The sequence below is a fragment of the Anser anser genome (assembly GCF_964211835.1).
Source record: "Anser anser genome assembly, chromosome: Z".
NCBI classification, from domain to species: Eukaryota; Metazoa; Chordata; class Aves; order Anseriformes; family Anatidae; genus Anser; species Anser anser.
This window is the reverse complement of record NC_139723.1, coordinates 28,208,555-28,222,999: the sequence shown is the minus strand read 5'-3', so window position 1 is coordinate 28,222,999 and position 14,445 is coordinate 28,208,555. Positions and strand designations below refer to the sequence as shown.

At 41.4% G+C, this 14,445-nt stretch overlaps 1 protein-coding gene across 1 annotated transcript in view; it reads left to right on the top strand.

The window, feature by feature from the left end:
* The first annotated feature begins 274 nt into the window (after positions 1 to 274).
* PJA2 (praja ring finger ubiquitin ligase 2) overlaps positions 275 to 14,445 on the top strand; it is a 37,004-nt gene continuing 22,833 nt past the window's right edge. The window contains exons 1-2 of the mRNA XM_083816898.1: positions 275 to 413; positions 1,160 to 1,277. Coding sequence (XP_083673024.1) covers positions 1,259 to 1,277 — 19 coding nt within the window. The 5' untranslated portion in view covers positions 275 to 413; positions 1,160 to 1,258. The remainder of the gene's footprint in view (positions 414 to 1,159; positions 1,278 to 14,445) is intronic.

Below are 14,445 nucleotides of genomic sequence, written 5' to 3'. Positions count from 1 at the left end.
AAGCACTGAGCAGAGGGCATGAGAGGCAGGGCTGGGCTGTAGGGACAGTGGTGACCACGTAGCATGAGGGCTGCTGCTGGGGGGCAGCGAGGACATGGACACAGTGACACGAGCCAGGTGCCACCAGTCCTCACACAACCCAGGTGCCACCACCCCATAGCGCAGCCCCCTCCCCCTGGGACATGGAGGAAGCCCCAGCCCCTCTCGAGCCCCGCCCCTCCCCGCCCCCGCGGCCGGCAGGGCCATTACAGCCCCCTCTCCGCAGCCCCTTCTAGTTCCCTCCCCCCTGCCATGATTGGTCGCTCCGCCTTCCTCCTGGCCTATTAGTGGCTGCCGCCGGCTGCCGTTGTGGGTAGGATTGGCTGCGTTGACGGCGGCGGGCAGCTGGCGGCGGCTGGGACCGGGCTGGGCCCGTAAGTGGGGGCCGGGGCCGGGGCCGGGGCCGGGGCCGGGGCCGGGGCCGGGGCCGGGGCCGGGGCCGGGGCCGGGGCCGGGGCCAACGGGAGGGCCGGCGGGGCTGTGCTGGCCCGCCGGGCCTCCGCTGGTACAGCGGGGCTGACAGGAGCAGCCTTCTGCGCCGTGTCAGTGCGCGAATCGCGAGGAACACGTAGCCGCTCTGCTGAGCGAGCTTCACACCTGCAAAGTGCATATGTTTCAACTTCCCCGAGCGTATAAGTGTAATAAGTTTGTGCGTAGTTGAGTTAGGCTTGTGCAGAACTGCCTGCTCTTCCTTGCCTGTTAAAGAAAGGAAGATGTCTGAAAAGTGGCTCACTAAAAATGCGGTTTTAAAGCTTTATTAAAATGCGCAATTGCTGTGCCATTATGAAATGGGACCACTTTTTCCCCCTCACCAACACAATGTAGATAGCATGCAAAAGTTCTTCGCAGGTGAAGGCCTCATCAAAATAACTTGTGTGTTCCTGCCTTGTTAAGCTAGCTCCTCCTACAAAAACATTTTCTTCTGTTAAAACAATTCAGTGTAGCAAATAAAACATAGCTATATGATATATTAAGGTTAATTCAGCAAATAGTGCGATGGATATTGGCAGCAAAAAAAATAAACTGCTATTGCTGCCATTTTTACAAAGCAGTCTCCACTGTGATCCGTAGTATTTTGCTGGGTTGCATGTGTTTTGATTCTTGGCCTCTTATGTCTTAGGAACCTTGAACGAAAACAGAAAGTATTACTGTGCTCTACAGCAGCAGCTGCCAGAACCCCATTGTACTGAAGACAATGCGTTTGTAAGAGGGACAAGCTATGGCTTACAGTTTGCGGTGTAAGTACAGTTTGTTTGCCAGCTGAGGTAATTGGAGTTGTGGATGCACTTGAGGTTACAAGCATAAAACTTGCAGTTCAACAGGGGCTTATCACAGTATTTCTAAGTAATATTTTGAACAAAGCACAGGGAGTAAATGTGTTCAAATTGATATATTCACTGATATGTTAATGATCCCTCTGCTCTTTTGTGGATTGGGCTGTAAAATTCTGACAGAGTTTACTGTGGTGTTGTAGTGATGCCTCAGCAGCCTTTTATTTATATATTTAGTGGTATATTTGAACAGGTCCAGATTCAATGTGTCAACTGAAATTGAAACAAACATTTTAAAAACTCAGTTCATTTGAACATTGTTTCAAGATATTATAGAAACACCTTTGAACATGTCCTAAGTATAAACCCAAATCACTGGGGGAGGGGAATGCTTGCTAACCCCGGCCTTCTGGTCAGAGCATTGGTGGAGGGGCGATCCTTTGCATGTCCTTAAAACACACACAGGCCTGAGCTTCGGGTGGTACTTTCAGTGTTTGCGGTTTGGGTCTCTGTGCCTTTTTGATAGCCTGAACTTGAATGAAACACCCTTAATGAAGTTTTTCACAGGAATATCCTGAAGTGCTTGGAGTAATGCTGTGCTCATTTAGTACAGGGGCACTTCCTGAGCCATCAAACCTTTGCTCCCTTAAAGGCCTAAAGGCCCTGTCGGGTTGGCTGCTTTTGTGGTACTTGTGGAGCAGGTTATAAGCTATTTATACTGGAAACAGATGTAATTATTAACAAGCTTGTAGCAATGAGTGGAATAATCCGTAAGGACAACAGAGTGGGCACATGAATTCCTCAAAGCTTGTGTCACTATGGAGGAAGATATTTGGGGATTCTGCTGCCAATAGTACTTATTATTCTGAGTAATTGTTCTAAAACAGCCTTTCCAATCTGATTAATTTCAAGTGTGATATTTTGGTACCCTTATACAGTGTTTCAGGTAGCCAAATGTGTGACTATGGAAGCAGAAAAAATTCCAGCTGGCACATATGCGTGTTCTTTCATAGGTACTTACAATTATTAAAACATGGTCTGGAAAGTCTGTAATGTTTTAGCTGCTAAAATCCCCTGTGGTTTTCATGTATTGCTGTAACATCTGCAACACCTTTGTGCTAGATGCTGTGCAGGAAGAAAAAAATCCAAGGTGTTAACTGATTGAATATGAAATGATGTAACTACTTGATAACATAGAAAAGCGAAGTACAGAGAAATGATTCTGATACTGATGGTGGACTGTGGATGATTGCTCAGGAGATTAGTGGTAATCAGCTACACCAAAATGTCCTTCCCCATCAGCTTAGTGTCGGAGGTTAAATAAACCTGAAATAATCAAGGGAAGTTTCCATAACTCAAATGATTTCAAAACATCAGCAAAAGCCCAAATAAGCCTTTTGTTTTAATGGCTCTGTAGTTGCCATTGCATTATAAACAGGCAAGTCTTCATCACGTTTGGTGAGCAAGGTGTTTGTAGCTTGGTAACAGCTTCAGAAAGCTGGTTGGGTAAGAATTTTAAGCAGTTCTCTGAGTTAGGAGTCTGCAACAGTATTTTTTTTGACTCTTAAAAATTGACTCCTAGGTATTAAATCTATAACGTGTCTCTAAGACTGGCATAAGAGGCTTCAAGTGAAAGGTGATTGTTTTTTAAAAGGAGATGACAGGAAAATCAAGTATTTGTACCACACCCAGTGAAATTGTTGCCATTTCATAGAGCACTTCAATTGTGTAACACTTCAGAAGTTTGTAAGAAGTAGAAGATGTGCAAAAGTAATAAAAATGAGAAGTTGATCGGTCGATTTCACATCTGAAGTATGTGAAAGCAAATAGTGATCGGGAGTCACACTGTAGGGCACATCTGACCCCACCCACTAGGGGGCTAGAAAAAAGCACAGATGTTTCCCTCTCCAGTATAGTAAGGGATGACGTGAACCCCATTTCTATGTTCTTCTAGCATATACATCTGAAATTCAGGTGGGCTCACCTGGGGAGTGGTAGCTATTCTGCTCTGCCAGTATCCCAGCACTGGGAGTTCGTATGAGCCCTGTTCTCTGGGCTGCAGCATGACCATCTTCATTCCCCCCCCCCGCAATCCCTTTAAGCTCCATGGTGTTACTGCAGGTAGAAACATTTCCCTTTTGTCACTTTCACTTGTGTTGTTTCTGAATGTCAGGAAAATCTTCCTTGCTGCAATTAAAGACCAACTTCTTTTTTTCCCCTCTTTGTGTGTGTGGGGAGGTATGGTGCTTAAAACTCTTTGCAGAATGCTAGATCCAGTTTTAATGTTGATCAACATAGAGGGATTACTTTGCATGCCTTGCAGCCCTCACTCTAATACCACTCAGTTCGTCACTGTTTGCTGCGACAGAGCAGGAGTATTGACTTTTGTAACGTGGGCCTCCAGAGTCCTGTGGAGCTGCACATCACCAATTATTGCTTTGACAATTTGCTCTGTTGCTTATCCCCACCTGACAGTGATTGTCCTGCTCTTCTCTTCAGAACTGTCTCAATTTCTTCCCAGGTGCATTAGGATCACTTCACATTATGTGTCTAAACTTCAAGAATCTTGAAGGCCCAACCAACTTCAGGAGAGGTCTCCTATCTGTCAGCTGTATCAGAGGCTTTTGTTAGCCCTGTATCCAAGAAATGGGGTACTGTTTGTGAAAGGAAAATGTTGTTCAAAGCAGTGAGTTTTCACTGTTCTTCAGGGGAAAAAAAAAACACTTTTGAAAATGATTTTCAGTACTTCTTGAAGCAGATGAGGGTTCATTTGGGTTTGGGTTAACTTGAATTTAATAGAGGCAGCTGTGTAAGATGAGAGAAAGATGACAATGGAAAAACACATCTTTGGGCATGATCTGCTGCTGAATTGTATCACTCCTAAAAGTTTTGAGTACCTGAACTTCCACCCTGTGATTCTGTTGTCATCTTATATTTGCTGTGTTCCCCAGGAAGAGGGGAAGTGACTGTTCCAACTTCTTAAAGTATGTTGAGGTTACCTGCACTAACAAAACATAAAACTGAACCTTCTCTGCTTAAACTGTTCAAAAGTTTTGACACTTTGTTTAGTTCTGGCTTCCATTTGTGGCCTTTCAGCTCTAAAGAGACACATCCTCATCTCTAAAGTTTGTAATTGGAACTGAAATTGAAAAGCACAGTATGGAAGTCAGAGGCAAAGGGAAAAGAGGGTGGATCAGGGTGGCGGAAGGTTTTGGTGGTGTTCTTAGTGCACAAGTAATTCTGGGTTTGAGAGAGAAAAGGAGATAAACCGTGTGCTGGCAGTCTGAAAAAAAGGAGTGAATTTCTGGATATCATTTTAAAAACAGGAGATGAAAACTACTCCTTCCACACCGTTAGTTTGGTACACGTTTAGTGTGGGAAATTGCAGGGAGGAGAGATGCATGGGTTCAGTGGGCAGCTGGCACCCCAAGGTGTTGTGTCAACAGTAATGTTTGTGTGCTGGGTCCCACTGGGATGGAGTTTTCTGTCCCACAGCACCCCACGCAGCGCTGTGTCCCGCACCTGCAGCCTTGGATACCAGCGATGTTTTGTCTGCAGCAGGGTGGTGCTGGCACAGCACCAGGGCTGGCTCCCTGGCCCCCCAGAGCAAGCAGGATGGGGTGGGCAGCCTGAGGGGGGACACGCCAGGGCATCTGACCCAAACTGCCCAACGGGATGTTTGGGGAAGGGGCTCTTGTTAGGGAAGCGCCTGGCCTCCCAAGCAACTGCGACACATTGAGGCCCTCCTTCCCAAGACATGGCCAAAATTTACTCCTTGGTGGGAAGTACAGAGTATTTGTGTTCTCCTTTTTCTTCTGCACAGTCTTTGCTTTTGTTTTCCTCTGATTAAACCACTCCTGATCTTAACCATGAGTTTGTTTTATTTTTTTTGCTATCCTGTTTTCTCACCCTGTCCTTCTGGGAAGGGGGAGTGAGACAGCTGTGTGGTGGAGCTGATCTGCCCATCAGTTGTTAAACCACCATACACATCACTGCAGGGGCTACTGCCAAAGCTAGGCTTCTTATTTTTCAAGCTGTAATGCTCATTTACTAAGGCAGGGTGGGACTTGCACTTAATTGGTTAGTGCATGCGATACATACACCATCCTTATCTTTAAAAGCTTTTAGTGCTTCAGTTCCTTAATCTTTCCTGTCTCTTGAGTTGAGTTTTAATGTAGAACTTCTGCTGAAGCTATTCCTCAGGATAAAAACTGGAAAAGCAATTATTATGGTAAGCCAGAGCTGGCAGTTGGTAGGACAGATTTGCATGTCCTACCAAAGTCAGGGTTGAGTCAAAGTCAAGGCAGATGAAAGCAATGAGTTTAAACTATTTTCAGTTCTATCTAGGAAAGTAAAGTGTGTAGGGCTAAAATATGAGCAAGGCAGTGCAAAGAAACTAGGCATAATGCAGAAGCTGAACACACATTTGGACCAGATAACTGGTAGGAGGACAGTGGAAAAATCAGTGCTGGAATGGTTACAGATCAGTACTCAATGGGCAGAGAGTTCATGGCTAAGGGATGCAGGTATTTAGTAGCAGAGTTTGCGGTTTGCCTGGTGATCCCTGCTTCTAGCTGCTTGCTTCTGGCTCTGTTCTGTCACCTCAGCTGTGCTGATGCAACTGTCATGTGAGCTTGAAGTTGGGGGAAAAAAAAGACCCTAACAAAGGGGGATTTGGTGAAGCTTAGTAAGTTCACTTGGTCCAGTTTACAGCTTGGCAGCCAGCTACTGTAACTGCAGCTGAAGCAGCATCAGAGCAAGCCTGTCTGACCCCGGCAGTTTGTCTGAAGTGAACAGACAACTGTGCAGGGGATTCTCTGCACCCATGCTGGCTGGAAAAGCCTGCGCGAAGATTAGGAATGATGCAGGATCTTCAGCTTAAGGAGAATGTCTAGGGATAGAAAGGGACTGTGACAAGATGGTGGTTTGTAGCAGCTCACCCATTCTACATGGGAGGTCGTGACTGGGATCCACTTGCGAAGGGATTTCTGGACTTGAACTAGTCTTATGTTTCTCCTTTTTGCGTCTTTACGAAATATCAATTGCCCTGTGGCTATATTTAAAACATTTTATTCAAAGCAACCATTTAGAATTTCCTGCATATATTTGAATTCACTATTACTTGTATAGTACCAGAGCCTGTTCCCCTTAAAGCCTTTGGCAAACTTTTTTACAATTTGGATAGAGTTGTGATTGTATATGCTGAGTATCAGCATATTGTTGTGGTTTAACCTGGCTGGCAGCTAAACACCACACAGCTGTTCACTCACCCTCCCCCCTCCCTCTCTGGGATGAGGGAGAGAAACGGGAAAGTGAAGCCGGTGAGTTGAGATAAAGACAGTTTATTAAGACAGGAAAATAATAATAACAATAATAATAATAGTGGTAATGATAATAGTATTAATAATAATAATGTGTATGAAACAAGTGATGCACAATGCAATTGCTCACCACCCGCTGACTGATGCCCAGCCTATCCACGAGCAGCCGGCCCCCCCACCCCGGCCAGCCACCCCTATATATTGTTTAGCATGACGTCAGATGGTATGGAATACCCCTTTGGCCACTTTGGGTCAGCTGTCCTGGGTCTGTCCCCTCCCAGCTCCTGCTGCACCCCCAGCCTGCTCGCTGGCAGGACAGAGCGAGAAGCTGATAAGTCCTTGGCCTGGTGTAAGCACTGCTCTGCAACAATTAAAACATCAGCATGTTATCAGCACTCTTCTCATCCTAATCCAAAACATAGCACCCTACCAGCTACTATGAGGAAAATTAACTCTGTCTGAACTGGAACCAGGACATGTATACATCCTTAATTGATATTAAAGATATGCAAACAGTGCCCAAAATACTAAGTATCTTCTTTTAGTGTGCATATTGACTAATGCAGAAATAGAACTATTTGTATTATTATTCCTTAATGGACTGCAATATATCAGAAAATGTTTTGCACTTGTGGCACAAAAATGAATATATAAAACTGCAAATTTTCAGGGAAATCCAAAATAGAAACTGTATTTAGTATTGAAGTGGAAGGAAGCCCCTATCAATTTAAACATCTCATTGGTGTTCTTTCCCTCTGTTTTGGTCTTTGCAAAGTGATTCAGATCAGCGTCAGAGTATTTTGCAGTGGCCTTTCTTCTAGGAGTCTTTCATTTTAAAGAGTGTGTGCGTGGAGGATAACTTTTTGTTTGGTAGTAGTATTTGGTTTTGTTCATATACATGTTTATTACCTTCTTACGCAATTCCAAGGGATGTCTGCTCTGTTAACATGGTCTAACACTTGAGCATTTGTATGGTATTATGCTTTCCAAGACAAATTGTATTCGTCAGCAAGAAACAAATAGGAGCATAAAACCTTCCTCAAATTTATCTTTAGACTTCTGCTGTTGATATAAAAAGCTTTGTTCTGAAACAGCATTTTAGGATTTCTGTCATCTAAATTGTTGATTATTTTTGCCTAAAATGCAAATGGTTAGTAATGTGCTTCATCCACTATCACCAAGCATTACCTTGCTATTACATCTCTAAGAGATGATATGGTTTTGGATGTCTCCTCTTCCTTCTGTCTGTTCCTCTGTCTTCCCAAAGAACAATCTTAGTGCTCTATCTGATTTAATACTCCTTGGAAACTGGGACCTTGGTGCAGTGGAAGGGTGCACTGGACCTGAGTCCCTTCCTTCCCTTTCTGCCCCAGAAATGCCCAGCCTTCCTCTCTTCACCTGTTTCCAGATGCATGCCTGTGTGCTGCAGCTGTGTTTTCCATCCGCTGTACTTGCAGGCAGAAGGACAAGCACAGTCTGGCTCTGACCTCTTTGCCTTTCTGTTGCTGGAGCTGAAAGGCCATGCAGCAAGCCCTGCTCTAGGGAGCATGGGGAGGGCCGTGTGTGAGGGCGCACAGAGCAGAGACTGAGGGAAGTGTCTCGGAAGTGTAAGAACCTAATTCTGGTACTGCATGTGCTTAGGATCACATTGCCACCTGGTATTGTTATTTTACTGTCACTAGCATTGATCCTGCTTATATCAAAATTGATAGGGTCAGGCTTGTAGTGCCCGCTAGGTATAAACATGTTGGCACCAAGTGTGCATGCGTGCTTTTAAGTTAAGAGCTTAGTTTAAGATGACTTAGCAAATAATTGTGAAGAGCCCTGCAGAGTTCTTGGAGTTCAAAAAATATAAACTTGATGTAGTTAGTATTTTTATTAGCTCTCCAAATAATGTTAAATGCTGAATTATTTTTGTCATTCAAGTAGACAAGGTGACAATAAGCATTTCTTTTCTTCAGAAAAAGATTCAGATATCTTTAATTGCCTGTACTGTATTTCCAAAGTTAGGCCCACAGTGGAAGAAAAAATACATGGTTCATATTTGCAGAAGGGATCCTTTGCACTACTGGGATCCTGGAGACCTAAATTGGTCAGTCTGGTTGAAGGTGTAACCAGGTGATGTTTCAGATGTTAAAAGTCATCACTTTCTGTAATCTGAGAGGTGAACAAAAAAAAAGTTCAGTTTCATTTAACGTGAATTCAGTGGAAAGCCAGCCTGCCAGCTTATTGAACAGGGACCACAGGCTACTTTCAGCTTCAGGCAGAGATAAGGAGCTGTACTAAGTGAAAACATTGACTTAGTGGAATTCATGTGCTCAAAGGAGAGTGCAAAATGACCTGGAAGGTTAATGAAAAGACAGTAATTAATGACTGAAAAATAAATCCTTGAAGCACACTCCATTTGTTTATATCCACATAGTTGAGGTGATACTGTTTAAAAATAATCACTATTTTGTTCTCAAATATCGTAATTATGAGTCTGAAGTCACTGCTAAGCTAAAGACTTTGAAGAAGAAACTTTTGGATAAATAAATCAGGTTGTTTAGTAAAATGTTTCATTTTAGATAAAATTAGATAGGTAAATCCCAGGCAATGAAGCTAAATTCTATCTGAACATTCGTTGTCTTGAAATGAAATTTGCCAATGTATGTAGTGTGGAGCTTGTGAGCATAGTTAAGTATTTCAAGAATTTCAGTGCTGATCTGGCTGTAGTTGGGAGAGGGGAACTGTGACAATCTGCTGTTTTAAATTATTCGGATACTTCCTTTTCTTTCTATGCCTTTCTTCTGTGAACTGAAATGGAATAATCTCTCCATCATCCTGATCACTGGTGCTTGCAAAACTGAAAGTTCTCCATTCAAATTCATTTTTTTAAATCATCTCTTCTTGGAAGTTTCCAATACCTCCGGGAAACAGAGCTGTAGAATGCTGGTTACAGATAAGGAATACTAGTTAATACAGTTTAAAAGATAACATGAATATTTTTACCTTTAACTTTTTTCTGAATTGATCAAGGATGTGCTTTAGCAGTGATTCAGGACTAGCCAGGTTAGGGAGAAGGTGTCAAGAACTTGAGTTGTTTTTGTTTCACCCATTTGACAGCCAAATGCACTGTTAAACTTCTGCAAAAATATGTAAATTAATTCTGTAATCTAGAAGACAGTAAGCGTGTCTGTATTATATGCATTTACTTTTTTCAGACCTTGAATGTGAGTTTCTATTTTAATATTGTGGCAGAAAATGGTTTATTTGTTAGTAGATGTAAAAGAAAAAAGAGCAGCTGGGTAGGATAGCTGAAATTACTTTTACTTCTGTGTTGAGTATTGGTGAGATCACGGCCACAATACGCACAAGTTCTACTTTTTTGAAGGATCCTGTGAAAAATTTGAGGAAGAATGGGAAAAAGTTCAAAGGTATTAAACAGTTGGAAAAAATACTTCATGGAGAGACAGTTGAGACTCACTATATATCTTAACTAGCTTAAAAAAAATACAGACAACAACAAAACTCCCAAACTTCTGCAGCAGTAACTAATGACCAATTTTTATCTCATTTTCCACTAGATTGAATAACTGGAATCTGAAGCTAGGTGCCTCTGAATGTAAAAATAGGCCTGAGTTCAGGGTTATACGGAGATTTTTTTAATACCACAGCTATTAATCTTTGGAACAAACTGCAAAGGAAGCAGTGCTTAGTATTAGCTAGAGTTACCTTAAAGACATGAAGAGGTAGAATAGAGTTTGGCTTTGTATTTTTATTAAGATGTCTGAAATCAAGCTTTTTTCCTCAAAACTTTTATTATGCTTAATTTAGGAATAATGTACTTGAAATAATGTGGTGTGATGCAAAGGATGGTGGATGATTAGATACTTAAGCAGTTTTGCTGTGAATCGATGAAAAAGCATCAAATTACTTTTTTCTATACCATATAAAGTTCATTTTCAGATCTTCAAGGAGATATGGTCTATTTCATCTTGATCAGTCATAATGGTCACTTCTTGGGAGCTGTCACGGCAACAAATGCTTAGAGCATTTGTCGTGAAGTAAAAAGACTGGGAATAGGAAAGATGGTGAAAAGTGGTGACTTTTTTTTTCTCTGTATGACTTTAATGTGATAAAGCTGTCAGTGTAGCAGGGGTCTGCTTCTTTTTTTTGTGTAAGCAGGACAGCTACAATTTATTCATGATACAGTTTCCTCCCTGGATCACTTAATCAAAGAAACATTCTTTGTTTCTTTGTCTTCTTGAATGTCTTTGGAGAGTCTCTTAATGTTTTCCTGGTTCTTAAGGGAGCCAAATTTTTCTGAAAAAAAAAAAAACCTTCTACAGGAACCCTTATTCACAATTGCATAGTCACTAGTTTGCAATTGTGATTTGTGTTCTGAACATGCAGCTCCCATCAAGCAGTTCACAATTCTGAGCTGGAATAATGCATGCGTATCTTCAACAGTACTCCATTTCTGTACAGCTTTTTGTAAGTAAAAGGACGAGGTTTTATACCATTACTCATTAATGTCAGTAATGGAAATGCAAATGCCAATGGCCAGTTCCACCTTTGAAGTTGAAAACCTGTAGGAATTTAAATACAGATTTGTTGGAACACATTTGTTTTTGTATCAGGCAAATAGAAGAGTGAAACTTAAATATGTGAACCACTTCTAGTAGGATTATATGCTTCTATTTTTATTTGTTGCACATCCATGCAATTATCACCATAGAAAGTTTCAAAGCAATCATAATATAGCCTAAATTTAAAAAATGTATTCAGATACTTTTTGGCTAGTGCTCTCATTATATTCCTTAAACTACAAAAATTGCTAGGTACATAACGAAAGATTTTCAGTATTTCAGCTTTTGGAAGAAAGGTAGGATTTTCTTAAGATGTCTCAGATAAGCTGTGGTTTCTCCTTCATTCTGTTTTTTCTGCCAGTGCTTCTATGGATTAGACTCTGCTTGAACACAATGGTGCTGTTCAAGTAGGTCAGAGCAGTTCTGAGAACCACAGGTAAGACAAAACTGCCTGCTCCTATGGTGGTCGGCATTGCTCCATGCAGAGGTTCGTATGTCACAATGGGTATTTTGCACCCACCCAGAGGGTGGCGATTTGTGATCTAGGCCGTGCACTCCTTAATTCCTGGAAGCCCTTTCTGTTCTTTCTAGTGTACAGGATGTGAGAGAGTGAAGTGCACTGGGGAGAATGAAAAGTAATGAAGAATCATACACTGGATTCCTTTAACCTCCCTCTGCCATGAAGAGAGTTGTTGGGGTTGTAGTGTGTGAGGGCTGGCATTCCAACAGAGGACTCATCAGGTAATGGAGCAGGAGGCTCCAGTCTGGCCAGCTGTGGCTCTGTAAACCACAACGACTTTGAGACTTGTATGTAGGATTGTGGTCAAGGTAATGGATCATTTCTGAATGCCTGTGTTATGGCACTGGGCTATGAACAGCATGCGTCTTCAGTTAGCCTTGAACATTATTGTGTTTGCTCTAGAAAAATAGTGTGTTTTTTTTGTGTGTGGAGTTACGTAAGTCAGATAGATGGTGTCCATCCAGATTCTCAGGGTTTCCATGTTATAGTCTGTAGTCTGCTGGCTCTGGGGAGTGGAGTCCTTGGTGCAGTATTCATGGAAGTAAAGAAGTCTGCTCCATTGCTTTAGTGATTGAGGCTCTGCCCAGGAAAGCTTGGGCCTACCTGCTTTTCGTTGTGCATTTTGGGAACCACTCTCCTGGGTTCTGTGTCTTTCTTAAATCTATGTCCAATAATTTTAAACTTTTCTTCTTAATAACTGCTGTTAATGAGCCTTTGAGGAATTCAGGTGACTGCAGTATCCTTCTGAAACAATGGAGGTGTGGGTATAAACATCTTTAGCTTGTCATGTGATTAATGTGTTTAGCCTGTTTCACATGCCTGAATTATTTAATCACCGGTGTGTGGCATCAGAAGAGAAGCACATCCTTTCATCCTGGCCTTAGATATTATGAAGATATATCCAAGACTCTTCTCTTTTGCAGAACTTTGTCTTGTCAGCAGCAATTGGATGTGTTTTGAACAGGCCTAACAAACTGAGCTTCTGGCTGCCAGGTGGAGCAATGCCCACTTTTATGGTTGGGTTAGCTGGGGGAAACTGAGAGAATTTATTCAGAATATAATAAATATAATCAGAAACTGAGAGAATTTATTACATGTTGCAAAGAACTTGATTGTGTGAAGGATTGCTTGTAGACAAGTGTCTGGATTTAGATGCCTAAATGCTGCCCATTTTAGGCATGCAGGCTCCTTATTTTGGTATCTAGGTAGATCTCTACTTTTCCCTTAATCCAAATGTTCAGTAAAAGGTGAAAGCTTTCACTATTTTGATCTAATAAGCCTCTCCCAGGACAGAATAGCTGCATGATGTATCTTTTAAGAACAATTGAATACAAGATGTATACTCTGCATGTGGAGGAATTACTTGAAAAAAAAAAAGGCATTGCATCCAGCTTTAAAGATTTTACCTTTTGTGAGCATCAATTTTTAAAAATAAAAAATCAAGAGTTGCATTCCAAGAGTTTGACTTTCTTGGGTGGACATCTGTTCATGAAGAATACTGATGTTTTAGAGAACAAACTGAAATTAACAATTAAGCAGTGTTGCTATGTTCACACTATTTTTTTGTTGTTTCAACCAGTTGTATTAGTGTGGTTGAAGGCTGATTTCTCTGTTGCTATGCTAACTTACTAATCTAACTTGGATTTTGCTCTGCAAGTTGTCTGGATGTAGATGCTTATTGTCAGCTCCCTCTGGCATTCTGTTTTCCAGTCATGTTATAATAACTGGAAATTAAGAATTGTCAGAGATTACTTGAGTAAACATGACTTGCTGGTTGACATAGTAAGGATTTTAACTGGTTGACTAATTAAGAAAATCGTCACCCTCCTACCCTGCCTTATTTTTTGCATTAGTTGCAGAGATTGTTTTGGCAAAGATGTTAGAGAATTTTAACATTTCTAAGGAGCAGCAGTTGCAAAGGATTACAGGAGTAATGTAGTTAATGCTGAATTTATGATTTTAGCTTCTGTTGTTTGTTACAGGATGGGCAGCTTTGGACAAATACTTTTTTTTGAGGAAGATTATATGTAATCAAACTACACAGAATATCATAGACAAATGAGAAAAGCAGCCTCTGATACCTGATAACCTTTTTCTACAAAGGTTGAATTGGGTTCTATCCCAGGTCTGTAGAAATAAGAAGTATCACCATATTGTAGCTTGTGATGGGCATGTTTGGACTTAGTATTCACGGAAGTGGGCTGTAGCTGAAGACATTTCATGTGTGGGGAGAAAAGTGGAAAGAAGAGATGACTAGGGTTACACATTCTAGGCGAGATTTAGAGCCACAGATTTCATGTAGTAAGTTACAGCAGCATTTTTGTCAATGCTTTGTTAAAATTAGCTAAAGATCACAAAAATTGAAGCTGACAAAATTCAAATAGAAGACTCCTTATGTTATACGTAGCTTGAACATTGCAATTTTAAGTAATTGAATTGCAAATATTTGCTTTTTAATTTTGAGCACTGGAAGTCTCTTCATTATTGCTGTTAATTCACCTGAGAATGAAGCACAAATACTTTAGACTCTTGTGACAGATATTTTAGTGTGTGTAATTCTGTTTGGTTTATTCGAACCTTAGCTTTTTTCTTCTATATTGGGCGGGGGGGGAATTATTTTTGTTTTTTCTGGAAACCTGATTTTTTCTCAGACCCAGCACTTTCCACTATCATCCTACAACTTATGTTTGCCTTTTTTTTTTTACTACAGGGAAGATCATGCA